Raw genomic sequence first — 25155 nt, 5'->3', positions numbered from 1 at the left:
GGCCAGGCTTCTCATCACAGGGACGAAAAAGCATGACATTTTTCTGTCGGGAGGAACAAATTGAAGGTGATTATGAATGTGTTTTAAGCACAATTCGTATGAGGTGACAGTATGACTGTCACTGCTGGGGGTTGGAGAAGAGACAACCACAAGGCCAGGGTGCCTGGGGCAGACAGACCCTCCAGTCGGAGACTTTTGCCAGCTTCATTGCTTTGTGTGGGAGAGGGGCATTGCCCGGTGGGTCTCATGAGAACAGTGTTTAAAGATCTGAATGCCACCTAATGCTTAATAGTGAAAAAGACAGCCAATGAGATTCTGCTCTTTGTCGATCAGCATATTCTGTCCTGAAAGCTGGCCTTACAGAGAAGCCAAATGCCCATCTCAGAGCAAGTGATTATCAGAGGGTCTTGGCTGGGGCCACATCCACCCTGGGATACCTGTTGTGGGAACTGGGTCGTGAAGTGTGGGGCCAGGGCATCCTCTGCTTGGGTTGTTGTGGACACTGCTCATGCTTCCTCTTTCCCCAGTGTTTGGCAGCCCATTCCTTCCTGTGGAGAAATTCTTTTTCTTTTTCTTTTTTTTTTTTTTTTTTGAGACGGAGTCTCGCTGTGTCCCCCAGGCTGGAGGGCAGTGGCCGGATCTCAGCTCACTGCAAGCTCCGCCTCCCGGGTTCCCGCCATTCTCCTGCCTCAGCCTCCCGAGTAGCTGGGACTACAGGTGCCCGCCACCTCGCCCGGCTAGTTTTTTGTGTTTTTTAGTAGAGACGAGGTTTCACTGCGTTAGCCAGGATGGTCTCGATCTCCTGACCTCATGATCTGCCTGTCTCGGCCTCCCAAAGTGCTGGGATTACAGGCTTGAGCCACCAGGCCCGGCCTCTTTTTCATTTTAGAGGAGGGAGGGAAAATGGAAGACACAAGAGGAAAGACAAGACACCCCTAATGGGATATTTCATGAGGAAAACTTGAGAGCAAGTGGTTTAGAATGGCTAATGTACAAATTAGAATCCAGAGTATATTCCAATATTCAGGGGTAAACACAACTACAGCACCCACATCCTTTTGATTTGTTAATTAACTGGCAAATATTTGTGGCACTATCATGTGTATGGTGTTATGGAGGCTGTAAGTATCTTCAAACCAGGCTCATCCTGTGGGGTGCATCCAGGTCAACCAGATGTTCTTGTGAAGAGATAAGCACACAAGATATGTATCCAGGCCCTGGGGAAACACAGGTAAAGAAGACAGGCCTGTGAAGGGAACTGTTGTGCAGACAGGAAAGGCCACGGGGACCTCCTCAGAGAGGAAGTAATGTTCTCGGGTTCACACACATCCTCAGATGGGTCCAATCTGAAGCTAGCCTGGAAGTATTCCAGTCCCATGGGGTGTGGGAAGGGAAAGGGGCCTGCCTTAGTCAGTTTGGGCTGCTATAACAAAACACCTTAGACTGGGTAATTTATAAACAAAAGAACTTTATTGCTCACAGTTCTAGAGGTGGTGAAGTCCAAAATTAAGATGCCAGCAGATTCAGTGTCTGGCAAGCACTTGCTCTCTGCTTCAAAGATGGTGCCATGCTTTCTTGCTGTGCCCTCATGTGGCCAGGAAGCTCCGTTAAGCCTCTTTTTATTTATTTATTTATTTTTATTTTTATTTTTTTAATTAAAAAAAATATTTTTGAGATGGAGTCTCGCTCTGTTGCCCAGGCTGGAGTGCAATGGCACGATCTCAGCTCACTGCAACCTCCACCTCCCAGGTTCAAGCAATTCTCCTGCCTCAGCCTCCTGAGTAGCTGGGATTACAAGTGTGTGCCACCACGCCCAGCTAATTTTTGTATTTTTAGTAGAGATAGGGTTTCACTATGTTGGCCAGGCTGGTCTCGAACTCCTAACCTCAGGTGATGCACCTGTCTTGGCCTCCCAAAGTGCTGGGATTATTATAGACATGAGCTACCATGCCAGGCTGGAGCCTCTTTGTATAGGGGCACTAATCCCATTCATGAAGGTGGAGCCCTTATGGCAATCACTTCCAGTGGCCTCACCTCTTAATACTATCATATTGGGTGTTAAGTTCCAACATGAGAATTTTAGGGGGATACCAACATTCTGACCGTAGCAGGGCTTCAGGCCGGAGTCCCATGAAGGGCTCTTGTTATTTAACTTCTTGTCATTTCTGTGACTGACCTGGCTTCTCCCTCTTAAAATTTGCAGGCAGCAACATCACAGATGCTTTCCAAATCCAGAGGAAGTGTGAGCCCAAAGGACCCTTGGTAAGAATCGAGGGTGAGGTGTGGAGAGACCGTTGAGAGAAAGGTTACGTGCTGCTGAAACTGGGCAGCAGGCACTTGATGTTTTTGGCTCTGGGGTCAGCAGCTAATGGGATTGTGGAGTCAAAGCCATTCTGGGCATGTGAATGACAGCAGAAACAATGTTTCTGTTTGAAATTGAGCTCCTGCACTGGGGTGGAGCAGACTGGGGACCAACATGAATGGCTTGTTACACATCAGGTTCTGTGCTTCTGCATCCTGGTCTCCTCTGGTCCTCAGGGCAACTCTCATAAGTGGTCTTATTGTCTCCATTTTTATTGAGGCTCAGGGAACCTATGTGGTCTTATTGTCTCCATTTGAGGCTCAGGGAACCTATGTCACTTGCCAGGGTCATATAGCCAGTGAGTGGCTAGGCCAGGATCTGAGTTCAAATGTGTGTTAAGTGACTCTTTGTGAGCTTGTCCACTTTTAAAGTATTTACAAATCACTTGGGGATCTTATTAATCCTCACATGATTCATAAACACAGCAAATTTTGATCTGCTTGGTCTGGGCTGGGGCCTGAGATTCTCATTTCCTTTTTTTTTGAGACAGAGTCTTGCTCTGTTGCCCAGGCTGGAGCGCAGTGGTGCCATCTGGGCTCTCTGCAACCTCTGCCTCCTGGTTCAGTGATTCTTGTGCCTCAGCCCCCCAAGTATCTGGGATTACAGGTGTGTACCACCACGCCCAGCTAATTTTTTTGTATTTTTAGTAGAGACGAAGTTTTACCATGTTGGCCAGGCTTGTCTCAAACTTCTGACCTCAAGTGATCCCACTTTGGCCTCCCAAAGGGTTGGGATTACAGGTGTGAGTCACTGTGCCTGGCCCTGAGATTCTTATTTTTAATAAACAGCCAGGCGGCTTTGAGGATGTAGGTTTGCTGACCATGCCGAATTGCAGGGCTTCATGGCACACAGTGTAGGCTGCTAGGAGGAGGGGATGGTGGCAAGATGCAGGTGGTTGTAAACAGTCTATCAATCCTCTGTCTCCGTTCTTCCAGTCTTTGGCTGAAGTTGCTGTTCTTGTTGTCACTCAGCCCAGTTTAAGGGGTTAATATCCTGTGCCTTCTCTGTACCAGGTCAGACTGCCCCACCTGTGTACAAGCCTGATTTATAAAACAACCTTTTCTGAGTCCATTCTCTGCATAGACTTTGGGTGGAGCTTATTTCCTGGAACCTAAAACAGGAAGTGCCCACGAGAAGGTCCAGATTTCTTTTTTGTTCTCTAGACCAAGGCTTGGCAGGGCAATGCCCGAGAAAAACATGAAGTGTTTGAGGCCTGCTTTGCAGAATACTGGGACAAGTCTACCTCGTTATACATCAACCTGAGATCTGAAAATCTGGATCCATACAAAGGGTGAACTTGGAGCTGTTATTCTTTTTTTTCTTTTCTTTTTTCGGAGACGGAGTCTCACTCTGTCGCCAGGCTGGAGTGCAGTGGTGCAATCTCGGCTCATTGCATCCTTCACCTCCCGAATTTAAGCGATTCCGCTGCCTCAGCCTCCTGATAGCTGGGACTACAGGGGCCCACCACCACACCCAGATAATTTTCCTGTTTTTAGTAGAGACGGGGTTTCACCATGTTGGCCAGGAGGGTCTCAATCTCTCGACCTCGTGATCCGCGCACCTCGGCCTCCCAAAGTGCTGGGATTACAGGTGTGAGCCACCGCGCCCGGCCTGGAGCTGTTATTCTATAAATCTATTTTGCTATACAGTTTCTTTGCCCAACAAGACTTTCCTACTGTGTTTAAACGGGATCAGCTATCTAAATTTTAATGTAGGCACCACTTTTCAGGAATACTTACCTTGTGTAAGATGAGATCTCACTTTAGGCTGGAACCTGAGGACTGAACATAGGTATTGCTAGTATTGGAAGTGCTCATTGGTACCCCAACTCTGGGTTAAGCAATGCATGTCAACCCCATTTCCACCTGTCATAGATGGGTCATTGCAGGGAAGCCCTGGCATTGGAAGGTCATAAGTCTATCCTAAGGGCCACATTCTTTTTTTGTTTTAGATCAATTCTGAATTCTATACTGGCTGGCTAGACCACTGGGGCCAACCTCACTCCACAATCAAGACTGAAGTGGTGGCTTCCTCCCTGTATGATATACTTGCCCGTGGGGCGAGTGTGAACTTGTGAGTGTTCATTGCCTGAGGGGCGGGTGCCCTCAGTAGCCGTGGGCTCACAGTAAAGTACTGTGTTCTTTTGTTTCCTTGTAGGTACATGTTTATAGGTGGGACCAATTTTGCCTATTGGAATGGTAAGAGCACTTTAACACTGTAGAAACTTATGCTAGAATGTTTCAGTTGATTAATTTGGGGAGGGGTGTGCCCACAGACAATTTTCTTTTCTTTTTTTTGTTTATCCTCTCCTAAATTTTCTTTTTTTTTTTTTTGTTTCGGACACAGTCTCACTCTGTCGCCCAGGCTGGAGTGCAGTGACACAACCTCAACTCACTGCAGCCTCCACCTCCCAGGTTCAAGGGATCCTCCTGCCTCAGCCTCCGAGTAGTTGGGATTACAGGCACGCACCATCATGCCTGACTAATTTTTTGCATTTTAGTAGAGACGGGGTTTCACCATGTTGGCCAGACTGGTCTTGAACTCCTGACCTCAAGTGATCCTCCCAGTTTGGCCTCCCAAAATGCTAGGATTACAGATGTGAGCCACCGTGCCTGGCCCTAAATTTTCTAACATGTAAGGATTACCAATATAATTTTTAAAAATAATGTTTCTTACATTTTTTTTTCTATTTTTTTTTTTTTTTTTTTTTTTAGACAGAGTCTCACTCTGTCGCCCAGGCTGGAGTGCAGTGGCACAATCTCGGCTCACTGCAAGCTCTGCCTCCTGGGTTCACGCCATTCTTCCACCTCAGCCTCTCTAGTAGCTGGGACTACAGGCACCCACCACCATGCCCGGCTAATTTTTGTTTTTGTATTTTTAGTAGAGATGGGGTTTCACCGTGTTAGAAAGGGTGGTCTCGATCTCCTGACCTCATGATTCACCCACCTCGGCCTCCCAGAGTGCTGGGATTACAGACGTAAGCCACCACGCCTGAACAAAATAATTTTTAAGGGAAATAAATGTGAGCATTTAGAAGCCTTACTGTTTCAAACCAGGCTAGTTGGGCAGGCTTCAGTCACAGTCTGTAACTGTAGCTTATTTGTTCAAATATTCTACTGTGGTCTTTTTCTTTTAACGTCTTATTTTGTTGAGGTATAATTTACAAACCATAAAATTTACAGTTTTTAAGTATATGATGCAGTAGTATTTACTGTATTCACAAAGTAGTGTAACCATTACCATTATCTGATTCAGGAACATTTTATCACCCCAAAAAGAAACTCCATACCCATTAGCATTCATTCCATACTCTCCCTCCTCCCAGTCCCTGGAAATAATATACTTTCTGTCCCTGTGGGTTTGCTGATTCTGAGCATTTCGTATAAATGAACCATGTATATATACCTGTCTGACTTATTTCATTTAGCCCAATGTGGTCAACGTTCGTCCATGTTGTTGCATGTATCAGTGCTTCATTCCTTTTTATTGCTGAATAGTATTCCCTTGTGTGGATGTACAGTATTTTATTTATCCATTCATTGGTTGATGGACATTTGGGTTATTTCCACATTTTGATTATAGTGTTGCTTTGAACGTTAATGTAGAAGGATTTGTTTGAATTCCTGTTTCAGTTCCTTTGGGTGTATACCAAGAAGTGGAATGGCTGCGTCATATGGTAACTCTGTGTTTAGAGTTTCAGGAACTGCCATAGTGTTTCCCAAAATGGCCACACCAGTTTACATTTCTATATTTTTTTTGTATAGGAAAAATTATGACAAAATTTTTCTGCAATGTCTTTGATTTTTTTTTTGTCTTTTTGCAAAGACAAATGATGCTGTACTGGCTTTTCTCTAAGCTTCATTCCCTACCTGTCTCTGTATTTGCATTTTTCTCTCTGAATCATGGAGGATGCCCAGCTGTTGAGTTTTGAAGGCTTAGTTTGGGCCTAAATCTCTCAGGATCTGAAATTGGATACTGTCAGCTCTTAATGAAGTTTCTCCTTTGAACTGCTGTCTTTTTTGCAGGCTGAGATGGGCTAGGAGAAGACATTGCTTACAAGCATTATCAATTTTAATACTATTATTAGAGCCAAGAAATGAAGATATGGCAAAACTCAAATGTCACTGCATATAAGATAATAGCGTGCCCGAGGCCTGTCTGGGGTGAGTGAGGGGAAGGAGAGCATCAGGATAAATAGCTAATGTATGCAGGGCTTAATACCTAGGTGACCAGGCTGGGTGCGGTGGCTCACACCTGTAATCCCAGCACTTTGGGAGGCCGAGGTGGGTGGATCACAAGGTCAGGAGTTTGAGACCAGCCTGGCCAACACGGTGAAACCCCATCTCTACTAAAGATACAAAAAATTACCCAGTTGTGGTGGTGCTCACCTGTAATCCCAGCTACTTGGGAGGCTGAGGCAGGAGAATCACTTGAACCTGGGTGGCGGAGGTTACAGTGAACCAAGATCATGCCATTGCACTCCAGCCTGGGTGACAGGGCGAGACTTTATCTCAAAAAAAAAAAAAAAAAAAAACCCTAGGTGACCAGTTGATAGGTGTGGCAAACCACCATGGCACACGTTTACCTAGGTAACAAACCTACACGTCCTGCACATACATCCCAGAACTTAAAATTAAATTTTAAAAAAAGAAAAGATAATAGTGTGCCAACGTTGGTCATTGATATTTTAGATCATCCCTGTGTGTTCATCTTATGAGAACAGTTGAGACCTGGTGGGTACCTTTTTCGTTCAGTACATGGTGATTCCCCCTAGCTGCCATTGATAGGATCAAGACCAATCATCCAATCCAGGAAAAAAGACATCGTTTTTGGAGCTTTATGGTTCATGACACAAATTTTTAAAAATCTTACCGTTATACTTAAAATAACACATTCATCTTAGAAAAATATTGGACATTATAGAAACTGTCAGAACATGCACGTTGTCCTTAATCCTCTTCCCTGCCCCTTCTTCTGCCATAATCCATAGAATTCCTTTCTTCCTCTGTTGTCTTAGCCTGCATATTAGCCTCATCTTAATTAGAGATTATCAACACCACTTTACAGATAAGAATAACTGAATGCAAAAAAAAAGTCCACACATTTTCTGTTCAGCTGGCAAGGGGTGGAGCTTGGACTGGAATTCAGGTAGTGGTGAGCCAGAGTCACTGCCCTTTGGATCACCCTTTGCACCCTGAAGCCCCTGAACCAGCCCCCACACCCGCCCCGCTGTGTTCTGCCAAGCCTCTCTGAAGCTGCCTTTTTGCCCTGTCTCTTTGAGGAAGTGAGAGAAGGCCAGTCTGTACTTCGCAGCTGTTCTTCAGGCCGGCTTCCCAGAGGACAGCAGGGAGAGGAAACTATGGCGAGTGGGGAGCTCACTGCCCATCCCACCCACAGGAACATGCACGTGCCTGTGCAGTGTGTGTCTCCTTCCTCCATGCCTGTGTGTGTCCAGAGCTGTGTGATGGCTGCCTACAGGGTCCAAGCGCTCCTGTACTTCTCACACAATGTGGAATGTTGGTGAATGCAAAGTCTCACCATTTCTTTCGCCTTCACACCTCACACCTTCTTAGGTGGCCAGAGGAGGCTTGAATCTGCACCATTTTTCTGCGATGCTGCCCTATGGTGGTCTAAAAACATCCAAAGTAAGATTCTGCCAGTAGAACTAGAACAAAGACTTAGCCTTCCAGTCCATCCTTAAACCCACTGGATAGCTTCCCAGCCTGGGCTCCCTCGGCCTGTAAAGTGTGCTTCTGGAGGTCATACTTTCCCAACTCAACCTGGCAACCCCCTCCATGCCGGGCTCTGGCTGAGGACTCAAGGGCAAGTGAGGCAGTCTCTGCCCCTCAGATGCAAGCAGTGTAGTGTGGAGAGAGACATACAAGTAAGATACACAGCGCAGCATGGGTGACTACCACATTAGAAGCAGACGAGGGCCACAAAGAAGGTGAGTTCCTTGCAGCAACGGATGTGGGTTTTTTTTTTTTCCTTGTGTCTCACAGGAAGGGATGTGTTTTAACCTATGCATCCCTTAAGGCAGGCAGACCTGTTGACTGTGAGTTGTCTCTGATTAATAAGAAATGGGAGAAATGGTATGACTAGATGAATTCAGTTGGTTGAGTAGTCCAGATCATTCAAAGTTTAGATTCTGTGCAGAGAACTAATGAAAAGGTCTTTGGAGCTGACCTGCTTGATCTGATCCTCAGCCTTGCTCATCTGTCACCTCCACCATCAGTAGGTCACCCAAGGTGGCTCCATCATTGGTGAGCTGCATCCAAGGAATTTATTACTAATCCTAGGTAAACTATCATGTTTTGTGCCTCATTGATGTACAAATTAGGTTGGACAAAAGACTCTTCCTAAAATAACTTCACTCTCACACACGTGCATTGCAATATGCTGTCTGAAGTAGAAGAGGAAGGCACAAAGCCTTGCTGGTCTATGGATGGTAATATCAGCATCACCCGGACGCCTGTTAGAAATGCAGTTTCAGGCCCCACTCCGGACCTGCTGAATCAGAATCTCTAGGATGGGGCTTAGGAATCTGTTTTAACAGGCTCTCCGTGTGACACTTAAGCACGGTAAGTTTTGGAAGTACCGCCCAATATTGCAGACAACCTCATACCTGTGAACATCATCCCTGACAAGGTTGGGATCCTCTGGTCTAGATCCCGCCCCTTGCACAGTAATTGCAGGAGTATTCGTTTTTCTAGTCCTTTTGTATACTCAGTATTGGCACTATCCTTTGGCCTTTGTTGTAGGTCAAGTTCCCAGGGAAACAGACTCCAAGATTACCTGGCAGAAAGCTTACTGAGCGTGCTCTCTGGAACAATGCCTGTAAGATAAAGAGGGAGAAGTGGGGCTATGGTGCAGCTTCACAAGTGGCCTCAACCAATCTTAGAGGGAGCTCTGCAGCTGGGATGACTGTTTGAGGCACATTGGTCAGTTGTTGGGTGTGGGCTATCCCTAAGGGTTGTAACCTTGGGTGAGGTAGCTTAGCAGAGGCCAGCACCCAGAGACGGACACATCTGAGAAATGTCAGCAGACAACAGCCCTAGCTGCTGGGAGAATGAGCAAGTGCCCTGGTTCTAAAGGGGGATCCAGGAGGTGCACCACAGCCCCATCGACAGTCTTCGATGCAACAGAGGCCCTCGGATTACGTTTGAACCTCTGTGGCTGATGTGGGTCTGCCGTCGTCTCCCTCTGTGTTTGGTTTAATAAGCCCTCGGTTTTCTGCTGATCCATGGCCTAGTCATCTGTGTCTTCACCACTGAGCTTTGCTCAGCCACAGCTTGAGGACATGAAAAAGTTCAGAGTTGACAGGATGAACAGTTGGAGATGGGGGTCACATCATAAGCCCTGCCATTACTGGTTGTGAGGTGTTAGCAGATTTTTGTGGGGAGCTTCAGATTCCCTGCTTGTCCAGTGGGGGTGATACCTGTGAGAATCACAGCTGTGGGCTTCTGTAGAGAGTGGATGGAAAGCGTGCTTGGTAAACACGAAGGTGCCTGGTAAGCGCTGCCTTTAGAAAGAAACTCCTTCCTCTAAACCTTGCATCTTGAGGGCCACATCTGTGTCTCCCAACAACTGGTTTTAACGTGTCTTCTAGTTTTCTCTCTCCACAGCGCTGAGCTCATGGATCCCAAAGAACTTGTCCCAGAGCTGGGCCATCAGTAATAACTAGTGGCACATTTTTGTCTTCTAGGGGCCAACTCACCCTATGCAGCCCAGCCCACCAGCTACGACTATGATGCCCCACTGAGTGAGGCCGGGGACCTCACTGAGAAGTATTTTGCTCTGCGAAACGTTATCCAGAAGGTGGGTGCTTTGTATGAGCTGTGGTGGGCTGATCTTGGACAGAGCCTCTCTTGAACTCACTGTGGCTCTGTGGACAACTTCCTGCCCAGAGCCCTCCTGTTTAAAAGGATGGATGAAGGGAGGCATCAGCTAGACTTGGGTTTGTGTCTTGTACCCACGTGATTAAGAATGAGTCTATGAGCAAATCAGTCTGCTGATTATTAATTTGTAAAACTGGGATTACAGCATCTGGTTGTGTTGTAAAGATTGAAAAGAACGTATGTAAGCCATCCAGGACAGTTCCTGACACATATATGTCTAATAAGTAGTAGCCGTTAACTATTATTTATCTTACATGTAAGAAAATGTGTGTCTACTTAAATAGCTGATGTACATAGGAAAACAAATCTTCAGACACTGTGAAGCATGGTGCAGATGTCAGCTGTCAGTGAAGCTTCATTTTTCTATTTGGAGCAAGTGATTGCTGTTTCCTTCTGGACTGCACCTGAACTGCTTAGTCCTGCTAGCATTGTAACATTTTGAGGCACCTAATGCACCTAGGTGGGGTTTCCTGTCTCTGCTGTGGGTTAAAAGAAAAAACCCACAGTTTTTCTGCTCAGTCACCTGAGTTTTGAAGTTAAAAAACAAAGGTTTTCTGCCTATAAATGGTATGGGTTTTTTTTTTGTTTGAGTATGATGTCGTCTTAATTTTAAGCATGTGTTAAAATGAATATTACAAATTTTTTAAAGATAAACAATATAATCTAGACTTACCACACTTATAATTTGTCCATTTCATCTAAATTTTCAGATGTATTGTTAAAATGTTGCTTATGCTATTCCTTTACTATGGGTTTAACCTCTACAGAATTTATAGTAATGTCTCCCAAGCTCTCTCATATGTTTTTTCTGTTTTGAAGCTTTTGGTTCCTATCTTTATTATTTTCTTCCTTTATTTGAAGCTTAGCTTTTTAATGCAGCCTTACTTCTTTTCTAATATAAATATTTAAGGTTATAAATTTCCTTCAAGTACTACTGTGGCTTTATCTCATAAGTTTTGATGTGCAATCTATTTCTTACTGTTTGCTTCTAAACATGTCTATTTTGATTTCTCTTTACCCTTGATATGTGCAGAAGCGTATTTTTTAAATTACTAGAAATAAGTACTTTTTGGTTTTTTTTTTTATTTCTAGCCTCTTTGCATTCTGGTTAGAGAATATAATCTGTGTGATACCAATCCCTTGAAAGCCATTGAGCCTAGTCCTAGAGCCTGACATACACCAATATTAATGGTCAACATGTGCATAAAAAGAAAGTGTATTTTACAGTTGTTGACTATATTCTACATACACGTTCATCAGATTAAGTTTATTAATGGTGCCATTGATATCTTTGATCTGCTTCCTAGTTTTTTGTCAGATCAGTCTACTGTTTATTGAGAGCTGTCCTCATGTATTTCCCCTTGTAGCTCTGCCAGTTCTGAGGTTATGTTATTAGGTGGGCTAATTGAGAATTAAATCCTTCAGTACTTAATAGTAAAGGGATTATATAACCCCCTATTTCTAATAAGGCTTTTTGTCTGGAACCTTTTTGTTTGTTTGTTTGTTTGTCTGTTATTCATTAACACCATTTACCTGCATACTTTTGCTTGGTTTTTTTCTGAAATATCTTTCCCAATGCTTTAATTTCAACCTTTTTATATCCTTTGTTCTCTTTACATGTGTCTCTTATAAATAAGATATAATTGAATTTTTAAAATATCAGTTTGAAATTTCTTGTCTTTTGACTGGTATATTTACGCATTCTCATTCATTGTACTTGATACACATAGATTAATTTCAATTATTTTATAATTTCTGTTTGTTTACCTTTTTGGCTTTTTCTTTCCCTTTACTGCTTTCTTTTAGATTGAGGTTTTTTGTTTTGTTTGTTTGGTTTGTTTTCCTCTTCTTTCTTTCCCCCCTCTTCTACTTTGGAAGTCATTCACTGCATTCTAATTTTTTTTAGTGGTTGCCATTTAAGTGTGACATATATACCCCCAGAAAAAAACAACTCGTAAGTACACAGCTCAGTGAATTTAGACAAAGGGAGCACAGCCCTGTAACCAACACACATTTCCCCAGGAGCCCCTCTCATGCCCCTCTCTAGTCATTAACACACATAACCATCCCTAGCTCACGGCTGGCCTCACCTCTATCGCCAGAGGTTTGTTTTGCTTGTTTTTAGGCAGCAAGTTCCTACAATATACACTCCTGTGTCTGGCTGTCTTATAATAGTTTAAAATTAATCAATGTCTTTACTTTCTCCCTATTGCATCCCTTTTTAACTTACTGTAACTCCAATTACACCCCTCTTGATTTGTATGTTATTATTGTCATGTATTTTAATTCTCTGGGTTTAGTGTTCATGTATTTTAGTTCCCTCCTTAAAAAATGAAACCCATGGGGCATTACTATAATGGCTTCAGATAGTATTTCACTTGACCCACATAGTCCATTTATTTGCAAATGATTTAACAAGTATTTATCAAGTACCCTCCATGCTCCAGGTGCAGTTTTAGCTGCTTGGTGTATGTAGGCTTTCCTGAGAAGGTGGAGCTCGAACAAAAACTTTAAGGTGGTGAGAGGGCCATGTGGGATATCTCTACCAGGACAGGAGCGTTCCAGGCAGAATTCGACCAGTGAGAACTTGGGAAGGTATATGGCATTTTTAAAGACTAGTAAGGAGGCCACTGTGGCTGGAACCCAGTAAATGAAGAGGTAAGAAGTAGGAAATGAGGTCAAGGAGATAGATGGGGAACTGATCACGTGGGGCATTACAAGCCATCATGAGACTTTGGCTTTTACTCTGAATGAAATGGGAATCCATTGAGGAGTTGAGGGAACCATTGTTAAAGCATTCCATTAAAGCAGAATGCAGCTGCGGTTTTGAGACTAGACCCTGGGAGGTGGGGCAAGGGGAGAGTAGGAAGACCAGTTAGAAGGCTTTTGCAGCCATCTCAGTGAGAGATGATTGTGGCTTGTGAAGGTAGTAGGAACTAGGCAGTTTCAGAATATATTATGAAACCAGTGCTAATATAATTTTCAGATGGGGAGTGTGAAAGAAAGGAGAGACAGGTGACTCTAAAGTGTTTTAAATGGCAACTCGAAGGACGGAGTTACCGTTTATGTGGGGGAAGATCAGGAGTTCAGTTTTGGCTGTGCAAAGTTAGACTTGTCTAGTATATGTCCTAGTGGAGATGTAGAGTGAGCAGTGGATATATGAATGCACAGTTTGAGACAAAAGTCTGGTACCTTTGTCCCAGGACCACACTTTCTTTATCTTTTGTTCCTTCTTACAGCTCAGTCTTTCCATCTGAGGTCACCCTTCTTCTGCCTGAAGTATATTGTTTAGAATTTCACTTAGTGAGCAAATTATATTAATTCTTCTTTGTCTGAAAATTGTTTTTCACCCTCATTTTCAAAATGCAGTTTTTCTTTTCTTCTTCTTCTTCTTCTTTTTTTTTTTTTTTGTAAGGCAGGGTCTCACTCTGTCGCCCAGACTAAGTGCAGTAGTGAGATCTTGGCGCACTGCCCTCCTCTGCCTCCCAGCTTCAAGTGATTCTCATGCCTCAGCCTCCCAAGTAACTGGAATTACAGGTGTACATCATCACATCTGGCTAATTTTTATATTTTTAGTAAAAATGGGGTTTCACCATGTTGGCCAGGCTGGTCTTGAACTTCTGACCTCAGATGATCCACATGCCTCAGCCTCCCAAAGTGCTGGGATTACAGGTGTGAGCCACCATGCCCAGCCTCAAAATGTAGTTTTTCTAGACTGACAGTTTTCTCTCAGCATACTGACTTCGGGCCTCTATTGTTGCTGGTGAGAAGTCAGTTTGCTGTACTCTGTCACTCTTCTGAAGATAATCTGTCTTTCCTCTTGGACAGCTTCTGAGATTTTCTCTTTATATTTGATGCTGTATAGTTTCTCTGTGATGAATCTAAGTGTGACTTTCTTTTTGTTTATCTCACTTGGTAGTTTTGGAACTTGTGGCTTGGTATCTTTTTTCACTAGTCCTAAAAAGTTTACGCCATTGTGTCTTCAAATATTTGTTTCTATTAGATAATTTGTTAGACCTTCTGATTCTAGCCTCCACGGCTTGTAATCTCTTTTTCTCTGTACGGCATTCTGATTATCTTCAAATATGTTCTTCAATTGTTGTTTTCTTTTTAGCAACTATAAATTCTGAGATTAAAACCTTTCCATTGAGTTATGAAATTATATTTTTCATTCTGTAAGTTCACATTGGCAGTTCGAATTTTACTCAGCCACCTTTAAATTCTCTTGCTTTTTCCTTATGTATACATGTTCTTTTATTTCTTTAAACATACTAGAGATTGTTCTGTTATATATCTCTATTTGATCATTTCAGTATGCAGAGTCTTTCTGTGTCTCATTCTGCTTTTTGTTGTTTCTGTGAGCTTTTGCTTATGATGCCTTGTTTCTGTGTGTGTATTGTGATTTTGACTGAGCTTAATTTCTTGGAACTTTTTGTAGTTGTTGTTCTTCTTCTTCTTCTTCTTAGAGACAGCGTTTCACTCTGTCGCCCAGGCTGGAGTGCAGTGGTGCAATCAGGGCTCACTGCAACCTCAACCTCCCTGGCTCAAGTGATTCTCCTGCGACAGCCTCCTGAGGATCTGGAACTACAGGCATGTGCCACCATGCCTAGCTTGCTTATTTATTTATTTATTTATTTATTTATTTATTTATTTATTGTAGAGCGAGGGTCTCACTATGTTGCCTAAGCTGGTATTGAACTCCTGGGCTCACTCGTGGAACTTTTATCTTTTTTTTTTTTTTTTTTTTTTTTGAGACAGAGTCTTGCTCTGTCGCCCAGGCTGGAGTGCAGTGGCACAACCTCGGCTCACTCCAAGCTCTGTCCTCTGAGTTCACGCCATTCTCCTGCCTCAGCCTCCCGTGTACCTGGGACTACAGGTGCCCACCACTGCACCCGGCTAATTTCTTGTATTTTTAGTAGAGACGGGGTTTTACCATGTTAGCCAGGATGGTCTCGATCTCCTGACCTCGTGATCTGCACATCTCGGCCTCCCAAAGTGCTGGGATTACAGGCGTGAGCCACCGCGCCCAGCCGGAACTTTTATCGTTAGGAATTATTTGAGATTTGGGGTGAACGTGGGTTCTTCCAGACCGAATTAGCATTTGCTTCTGGCAGATACCAAGGAACATTACACCTTAAATTAAAATCTTAAATTGAGGGATTTTTTGTACTACAGAAGCAGTGTGAATTTTAGCTACAAATATATCTGAGGGCCGATTGTGAATATGAATTTTTGAAGGAGATTTGTTTTCTCCTTATGTATTGCCATGTAACAAAGAACCCCTAAACCTAGTAACTCAACATAACAAATATTTATTATATTACAGTTTCCTAGGATAAAGGATCTAGGAATGGCTTAGATAGATGTTATGTCTAAGCTACTCCTAGGGCTATTTTTTATTTCTATCAGTTTATACAGTTTTAAAAATCAGCATTTTCAAGATGCCATTCCGTATCTGTATGTATGACCTCCATCATTTCTTTTGAAAAATCACCTGTCACTGGTTTTCTTTTGATAGGTATAGGTCTTTTTTTCTCCAGTGCTTTTAAGATTTCCTTTTCATCTTTGATTTTTAGGAACTTTCCTATGGTATGCCTATGCATAGTTTTCTTTATATACATCTTGTTTGAGGGTGTTTGAACTTCCTAAATCTATGGCATTACTTCTTTTGTGGATTTTAGAACATTCTTGGCTATTATCTTATCCAATGTTATGTTTACTTCATTCTCCCACCTTGCCTTTCAGAACACCAGTGATATGTGTGTTGGACGTTTTTTCCTGTATTCTGTGTACCTCTTAAGTGCTTCCATTGTTTCTGTCCTTTCCCCCCAATATATTTTAGTTTAGATTTTATTCTGACCTATCTTCTAGTTTATTAATCCTCTTTTCAACTGAGTGAAACCCATATTACAGACTCAATTTCAGTGATTGCATTTTTCAGTTCTAGAGTTTCCATTAGATTTTAAAGATTGTTTCCAGTTCTCTGCTGAAATTCCTCATCTTGTTGTATGTTTATCGGCATTATTTTAAGCTATTTTCAGATTATTACAATACAATACCATGAAGTCTTATGGGTCTGTTTCAATGGTTTTTTTTTTTTTTTGGTTTTTTTTTTTTTTGAGACAGAGTCTTGCTCTGTCGCCCAGGCTGGAGTGCAGTGGCACAATCTCGGCTCACTGCAACCTCTGCCTCCCGAGTTTAAGTGATTCTCCTGCCTCAGCCTCCTGAGTAGCTGGGATTACAGGCATGCACCACCATGCCTGGCTAATTTTTGTATATTTTTAGTAGAGATAGGGTTTCACCATGTTGGTCAGGCTGGTCTCAAACTCCTGACCTCATGATCTGCCCACTTCGGCCTCCCAAAGTGCTGGGCTTAGAGGCGTGAGCCACCACGCCCGGCCCTGGCTTTTTTTCCTACTTGTTTTTGATCAGATAGTGTTGTCTCCTATATGTTGGGTTTTTTCTCATCCAGAAGTCAATAAAACAAAAAAGAAAGAGATAATTTGGGTTATATATGTTTTTTCTTCCAAAAGAGATTTACTTTTCCTTCTACCAGGCAGTTAGAGTAGAGAGAGACCATCTTCATGCAATCAGGAGTTAAGCTAATTTGAAAGTGGACTTCTGTCTTCTTGAGGGTTGGTCTGCTTCTGGTTCACTTTCTTAGGGGTCTCGACTGAGAGCTTGAAGTCTTTACCAGGGTTCCTTCTCCATTCTGATCTCTGAAGTCCCATTTTTATCTTCTCAGCCCTAGAAGACTCCCAGAGGTTGTGTTCGGCTTCTAGCCTCTCAGTTGGCCTTTGTGAATTGGCAAATACCTTGATGGGAAAACTAGTAACAAATATCAGACTTGCATCATGGCATTTTCCATTTTTTTGGAATTGTAACCACTTAATTCCTTTCTGCTTTGGTAGCTTTCTGATGCCTTCAAACAGATATTTTAAAACATCTTGTACAATTGTTCCAGATGTTTTCCACAGGAAGATTTGTCAACAAAAACCTAGTTTCAGAGATTTATTTACTCCCTAAGAGATTCTCCAGAATTTGCTATCCACAAAGGTGTTAACCTTCAGAGCACAGGGAAAACCTTTCACAAATTTTTTTTCTGAGATCTGTGGATCATCCACTTAATCATTATACAAACATTCAGCACCAGTCTTGCAGATGCTGTGTTAAATGCTAGAGAGGTGAGCAGTAAGTCTACCATGGTCCTATGTTGGAGGGGCTCCCAGAAGAGATCAATTAGAATTTTTTTCTTTAAGCATCCCTCTTACTCCAGAGTTTCTCCAGATAGACTGAAATCACCTTTAAGCAAGTTTTAAAGAGATGGCAGATACGTAATTTCTGCCATATCTTTGGCAGATATGGCAGATATGTAAAAACCAGTCTGTCTTTTTTTTTTTTGAGGAGTCACCCAGTATTGTGTGAGAGGTAGAGTCACAGATTGGAGAAGCTTTGGAGAGGGACAGAACAAAACTTGAGTGTTGACTCCAGCACTCAGTGGGCAGGGTACCCTCCTTCCACATCTGTGCAATATGGTTAGCACGTCTTCTCAGAGAAGAATACATAGCAGTTATTTTTATTACTGTTTTTCTTCACTTATGTCATTGTAAAATTTCAAACTAGAGTTAAATATTCCTCTGGAAAGTCATGCCCACTTATGCTCAAAGCCTCTGTGGACAGTTCCCTTTAGTAGCTGCAGTAATCACTATTGCTCAATTGCTCCCGAGAAAATCAAGGAGGAAGTAATACTCGGCCATTCTACTAGTTTTTATGTGGTGTCCAGACCCAAAGGGTATCTTGTTACAGAGAGTGTGACATGAGCACTGTAGTTTTTTCTAGATAAGAGTTACTGTTCCATGTTTACTTTGAGTGTCTTCTATCAGCCAGGACTACTGATTTACTTGATTTGATTATAACGCCTGTGGACTTATTTCTTTTATAGACTATTGCTTCATTTCACAATCCACTTCAGGTTTATTTGTTTTGTCAACAGATTTGTTGAGGTATAATTCACATACATTTCTCCCATTCGAAGTACACCATTCATTGTTTTTTGGTATATTATTAATTTTTTAGGCCAGGCGTGGTGGCTCATGCCTTAATCCCAGCACTTTGGGAGGCTGAGGCAGGCAGATCACCTAAGGTCGGGAGTTCAAGACCAGCCTGACCAACATGGTGAAATCCCGTCTCCACTAAAAATACAAAAATTAGCCTGGCATGGTGGTGCACGCCCGTAATCCCAGCTACTCGGGAGACTGAGGCAGGAGAAGCGCTTGAACCTGGGAGTCAGAGGTTGCAGTGACCTGAGATCACACCACTGCACTCTAGCCTGGGCAACAGAGCAAGACTCTGTCTCAAAAAAAAAAAAAAAATTAAATTTTGGTAAAATATATTTAAAACAAAATTTGCCATTTTAACCATATTTAAATGTAAATTCAGTGCCATTAGTTATATTCACAATGTTATGCAGCCAACACCGTTATCTATTTTCAAAACTTTTTCTTCCTTCCAGACAGAAACTCTGTAACCATGAAGCAATAGCTCCCCAGTAACCCTCTTCTCGGCTTCTAGTAGCTCCTAGTCTATTTTCTGTCTCTGAATTTGCCTATTCTAGATATTTCGTATAAGTGGCGTCATAAAATATTGGTCCTTTTGTGTCTGGCTTAATTCACTTAGCACGATGTTTTCAAGGTTCGTGTTGTAATGTGTCAGAATTTCATTCCTTTTTGTGGCTTCATATTCCACTGTATGCATAGATGTATTTTTAATCATTCATTTTGTTCATCTGGTGATGACCGTTTTGGTTGTTTCCATCTTTTGGCTATTTGAATAATGCTGCCCTGAACATCAGAATACAAGAATCATTATGAATAAGTCTCTGCTTGCCATTCCTCTAGGGACATACCTAGAAGTGAAGTTGTTGGTAGGCTTATTTTTAGAATTATTTTCTTTCTGAAATAGTGAACTTTCCTAATGTGGAAAAAATCAAATCAAGTTTTACAACACTTATTTACATATGCTTTCTTGCATGAACTATCACTTTACATTTGGCCTCATCATAACAGCACATTTTTATTCTCTCATACTTCTAGCTACTTCTTCCTGCCATCCCCTATCCCTGAAACTCCACACACTTTTCTTGACCTTCCCTTGCTCTTCTGATCGCTGGCGGATAGTCTTACACTATCACCCTCAATCCGTCTGTATGTGGCTGTTTAAGAGGCCCTGCTCTATGAACCACTGCTGGGACCATTCTGACTGTCCCACTCTGGAACCAGAGCCAGGCAGAAGAATTTTAAACTTTAATATTGACTGGCCGGGAAGGGATCTTACTTCCAGTCTGATTTGGATCTTTCATGATCTCTAGTTCTCTTTATGCCCTTTGTCATTTCTTCTTCTCACTGTCTAGTATAAACCATCACCCTTACACTTTATCCTAATGTGCAGGAGACACTGTCTCCTACTTCACCAAGAAAATAAATGCTATTGAATACACCAAATTAAGGAGCTTGAATTATAGGTAATGGTGCCTTTGAATTGGTTTAAAGAAGAAAATGATGTCATCGGCTATGCATTTCAAAATGGCTATTGGATGAGGCAACAAAAAGGAATGTGTAGTTAGAATGAATCAAGAAATCATTACAAATTCCAAGTGTCTTCGTCAGTTTGAGCTGCAATAACAAAGTACCACAGACTGGGTGGTACTTATTTCTCATGGTTCTGGAGGGTGAAAATGCCAGCATGGTTAGGTTCTGGTGAGGGCCCTCTTCCACACCGCAGAGCACTGACTTCTAAATGGATCCTTAGTTATGAAAAGGGGGCCAAAGAGCTCTCTGGGATCTCATTTAAGGTACTAATCCCATCTCAAAGTCCCTACCACATAATACGATCACCTTAAGAGTTAGAATTTCAACATATGAGTTGTGAGAGGACACAAATGTTCAGTCCATAACAAAAAGATTAAATGATTAAAATAATCCACAAATACCACTTTTTTTTTTTTTTCTTGAGACAGTGTCTTGTTCTGTTGCCCAGGCTGGAGTGCGGTGGTGCAATCATAGCTCACTGCAGCTTCAAACCCCTGGACTCAAGCGGTCCTCCTGCCTCAGCCTCCTGAGCAGCTAGGGCTACAGGTGTGCACCACCACACCTGACTTTTTAAAAATTTTTTTGTAGCAACGGAGTCTCCCTATGTTGCCTGGGCTACTCTCGAACTCCTGACCTCAAACAATCCTCCTGCCTTGGCCTCCCAGAGTGCTGGCATTACAGGCATGGGCCATTGTGCCCAGCCTACAACTTTTTTTAAAAAACATCATTTGAGCCGGGCGCGGTGGCTCAAGCCTGTAATCCCAGCACTTTGGGAGGCCGAGACGGGCGGATCACGAGGTCAGGAGATCGAGACCATCCTGGCGAACACGGTGAAACCCCGTCTCTACTAAAAATACAAAAAATTAGCCAGGCGAGGTGGCGGGCGCCTGTAGTCCCAGCTACTCGGGAGGCTGAGGCAGGAGAATGGCGTAAACCCGGGAGGCGGAGCTTGCAGTGAGCTGAGATCCGGCCACTGCACTCCAGCCTGGGAGACAGAGCGAGACTCCGTCTCAAAAAAAAAAAAAAAAAAAAACATCATTTGATTTTATTAACTGCTTGAAACCTCTACCATTCTTCATTCCTTACCTTTTGTTTTTTTTAATAAGCAATATGTCTTTATTTAGTGACTTTGGAAACAAAACCTCCCAAATAATGCCTGAACCCAAAGTTACATAAAAATGGCTTAAAATATTTTAAAATAATAGATTTGAACATCATTTGTAGTTTCTGCCTCATAATATGAATGCTTTCAGCTGGACAGTAGATTACAAACCATCTCTGATCATGTTTAGACAGATTAGGTAATCAATCTGTGGTTGCATTTGTAACTACCCCTAGGAAAAGAATCTTGTTGGAGTTGGGAGCTCTTCACAGTTGCTCAGTCAGTTGGTCCAGGATGGGGCAGTCCTGGAGCTGGCAGGTGGGAGGCTCCGCCTGTCTTGTCACTGCTCGTTCTGCTGGCCCTCTATGACTGCAGCTGACACAGAGCCCTGGCCCTTGTTGACATCACTGATACACACCCACTGCCCGTCAACCGACTGCTTCCACAGGGTCACCTTATTGTCTCCACCAGAGATGGCCAAATGTTGGCTGTGATGGACCTGCCCACATGCCACATGACATCATTGAACTTGTGCAGCAATATGGGAGGCCATATATTTCCCAAGGCATCATCACAGGTCCAAATGAACACACGACCATCCCGGGAGCAGCTGGCCACGGTGCTGGTGGACAGGCTGATGGAGGGGGCCCAGGCCACATCTCAAACCCAGTCACTGTGTGCTTCCAGCTTCTGCCTCTCCTTCCACTGGCCATCCTTGAAGAGATTGTCACCGCTACCTGATGCAAACTTCTTTACATAATTGGGTTTCTGCCTGTAGAGCTGGTCTGTGAGGCTTCCAGGTATAACAGCAGGGGCCCAGCTGACAGCATTGCAGCCAATGGTGTGAGCATTGTTGATATTCTTCACTTCCCATTGGCCTTCCCCTGTATAAGTCAGCAGGAAGATGGCCCCATCTGAACTCCCACAGGCCAGGATTAGGCAGTAGTCATGGGGGGCCCAGCACAGAGTTCACTGAGGAGTCATATCCTGAGGGGTCGTGGGTCTTCTCCCAGGTGCCATTTTCCTCTTTCCAGATAATGACTTTCCAATCGTAGGAGCACAATGCCAGGATATTGCCATATGTGGGGTGAGCCCAGGCCATATGCCACAAGGACTCTCATGACTTCTGAGGTTGGCAATGAGGATCTGTCCTCCATTGTGCACTTTGAAGATTTTGACGGAGTTTTGCTCAGGCGGGTGCCATAGTAGTCCATCTGGGCATCATGAATCATGTCCTTATGGGAGGTATCCACAGTGTTAATTACTGACACCATGATTGCAGCGTGGCTGCTCTAGGGACATGGCAGCTCCTGGTGGTGCCTCCCCATTCCTTACCACCTTTTTTTTTTTGAGACAGTCTCACTCTGTCACCCAGGCTGGAGTGCAGTGGCACAATCTTGGCTCACTGCAACCTCTGCCTCCCAGGTTCAAGCGAATCTCCTGCCTCAGCCTCCTGAGTAACTGGGATTACAGGTGCCACCATACCTAGCTAATTTTGTATTTTTAGTAGAGATGGGGTTTCACCATGTTGACCAGGCTGGTCTCGATCTCCTGACCTCAAGTGATCCACCTGCCTGGCCTCCTAAAGTGTTGGAATTACAGGCGTGAGCCACCCCTCCTGGCCTCTTATCACCTTTTTTTAAGCAACAGTGTTTGCCTCTTCAGATGGCAACAGTGGTTTTGTAATCTTTTCCTCTGGAGAGAATAGAAATCTTTCTTTTTAGCCTGACTGATTGAAATTTATTTAGTATTGATAGTTTAGAAAAACAAAAAAGCTTCACATTTTATTACTGATAATATTATATAAATGTTTAAGGTTGTAATCAAAATTGGGGAACTGTCTCTCCAGTTCATTCATATATGAGCTGTAATTTTTGGAAGAAATTTTCACAGACAGGTTCTGGCCCCATACAGTTCAAACCTTGCTTCTCCGCAACCCATGTAGTTCCGGGACTGGGTGCCTTCAGGCATGATTATATTGCACTACGATGCTAAGTGAGTCAGCACATTGAGTGGAGGGATGATCCATTAATCATAACTTACCTACTCATGGAAGTAACCAGGAATCATATCAGTATATCCTACTGTACCCATGTAAAGTAAATCCCTACTTTAACTGCTTTTTAGTTGGGTCGCCAAAATGCCTATAGCAACTGTAAAACCTCCCAAAGGAAGAGGACATTTGACACAGGGAAGCTGGAGCAGAAAGAGACAAGGATGTTAGCTTGTTATGGTCAAATTATATTACTTTTACAAGTTTTACAGAAACATATGACAGTGTGAACATGCTGGTGGGATTCCTCCCTTGGGGCACTTCTGGATGCAGCTGCCACGGTAGCCTAGGAATGAGACGATGGCAGAGTCATCAGGGAGTGGAGAGGAAGCAATCAATTTGAAAAACATTTAGGGCTGGGCACAGTGGCTCTTGCCTGTAATCCCAGCACTTTGGGAGGCCAAAGTGGGAGGTTCGCCTGAGGCCAGGAAATCAAGACCAGCTTGGGCAACATAGTGACACTCTGTCTCCACAAGAAAATTAAAACATTTAAATTAGGAGAGAAAAGTGTTCAGGGGGTAAAATTGATAGGATTTTGGTGATTGACTGAACACAGATGTGAGAAAGAATGAGGAATTGTTGATTTGTCCAGATTACAACCTTAGTTAGATAACTAGGTGGGTACTGGGATTGGCACCTGAGATAGAGGATTGCAGAGGAGGCCCTGGCAGGGAAAGGGGAAGCAAGTTCAATTTTGGGCTTGTTCAGCTCAGTGTTTCTGGGAACATCCAGGTAGAGAGATTTCTCCATAAGCACCAACACTTAATAGTAAGACACTCCAGGGAGAAGTCTGAAAGGCTGGCGCAGATTCTGGGGCCATCAGTGCAAATGGAAACCGAAGTCCAGGGAGAGGTTGAGACTGCACATGGGGAACTGACTGAGGAGGACGATGGGCCGAGCAAAAGACAAACCCAGGGAATCCAAAGCTTTAACCACTGGGCAGAGTAAGAGAACCCACAAAGGAGACAGAGTCTTTAGAAATTGCCAGGCTCAGTGGCTCATGCGTGTAATCCCAGCACTTTGGGAGGCTGCGGTGGGTGGATCACCTGAGGTCAGGAGTTCGAGACCAGCCTGGCCAACATGGTGAAACTCCGTCTCTACTAAAAATAAAAAAATTAGCCGGACATGGCGCACTCCTGTAGTCCCAGGTACTCTGGAGGCTGAGGCAGGAGAATCGCTTGAACCCAGGAGGTGGAGGTTGCAGTGAGCCGAGATCATGCCGTTGCACTGCAGCCTGGGTGACGAGCAAAACTCTGTCTCAAAAACAAAACAAAAAAAGAAATGAATGTAACTTAACAGCTTATGATAGATTGCAGCTTAACATGTCATATTTTCCCTCTTTTTGACATTTCTGGTTTGAAAGAGAAATTAACCATAAGATTTAGTAGAGATATATGTATTTTTTTGTTTTGTTTTTGTTTTTTTGTTTGTTTTTGAGACAGAGTCTTGCTCTGTCACCCAGACAACTTCCATCTCCCTGGTTCAAGTGATTCTCTTGCCACAGCCTCCCAAGTAGATGGGATTAGAAACATACACCAATGCACATGGCTAATTTTTGTATTTTTAGTAGAGACGGAGTTTCACCATGTTGGCCAGACTGGTCTCAAACTCCTGACCTCAAGTGATCCACCCGCCTCGGCCTCCCAAAGTGCTGGGATTACAGGTGTGAGCCACCACACCCAGCCAGTGGGCTCTTTCTTATGAGACTTTGTAGATATTCCATTAGCTGATTTGTTAAAGGATCTTCAAAATATTTGCTTGCATCAAGTAAGGGAATTGGATGGTAAATATCCCCTATGTATAGCTCTACCTGCCTCCTTCCTTCATCAAAGACTCAAAAAGTGGAATATGTCTCCTCTTTAATCCATTTCAAGAGCACATTAGGTGGTGATGGGCAATATATTTCACTGACATGGACTCCTGGGGATAATCTCCCAGCAGGTTGCATGAGCCTATGCTCAGTGGTGAAGGCCCCCAGGCGGCTCTCTTCATAAGAATCTTCAAGGCATGGCAAAGCTCATGACATTTGCATTTTAAAAGGCATTTGCTTTGGTGTGGGTAAAACTCAACCAAACATGGTTAACACTTTGACCTCGAGGATGAACCATAAAAATATAGGGCAGCGACCTCCTCTTCCCTACTGATTCCTGAGA

At 43.3% G+C, this 25155-nt stretch overlaps 1 protein-coding gene and 1 pseudogene across 2 annotated transcripts in view; one reads left to right on the top strand and one right to left on the bottom strand.

Moving 5' to 3' along the window:
- GLB1 (galactosidase beta 1) overlaps positions 1–25155 on the top strand; it is a 111928-nt gene that overhangs the window by 42646 nt on the left and 44127 nt on the right. For both annotated transcript variants that reach the window (XM_008009389.3, XM_073023682.1), the window contains exons 7-10: positions 2204–2262; positions 4314–4435; positions 4520–4560; positions 10068–10180. In XM_008009389.3, the coding sequence (XP_008007580.3) occupies positions 2204–2262; positions 4314–4435; positions 4520–4560; positions 10068–10180 (335 nt within the window). The remainder of the gene's footprint in view (positions 1–2203; positions 2263–4313; positions 4436–4519; positions 4561–10067; positions 10181–25155) is intronic.
- LOC140713506 (protein SEC13 homolog pseudogene) lies at positions 20381–23703 on the bottom strand (annotated as a pseudogene).

Source organism: Chlorocebus sabaeus, chromosome 15 (assembly GCF_047675955.1).
Source record: "Chlorocebus sabaeus isolate Y175 chromosome 15, mChlSab1.0.hap1, whole genome shotgun sequence".
NCBI lineage: Eukaryota > Metazoa > Chordata > Mammalia > Primates > Cercopithecidae > Chlorocebus > Chlorocebus sabaeus.
Note: the sequence above shows the minus strand (reverse complement) of the source record. Positions and strands in the feature narration are given on the sequence as shown.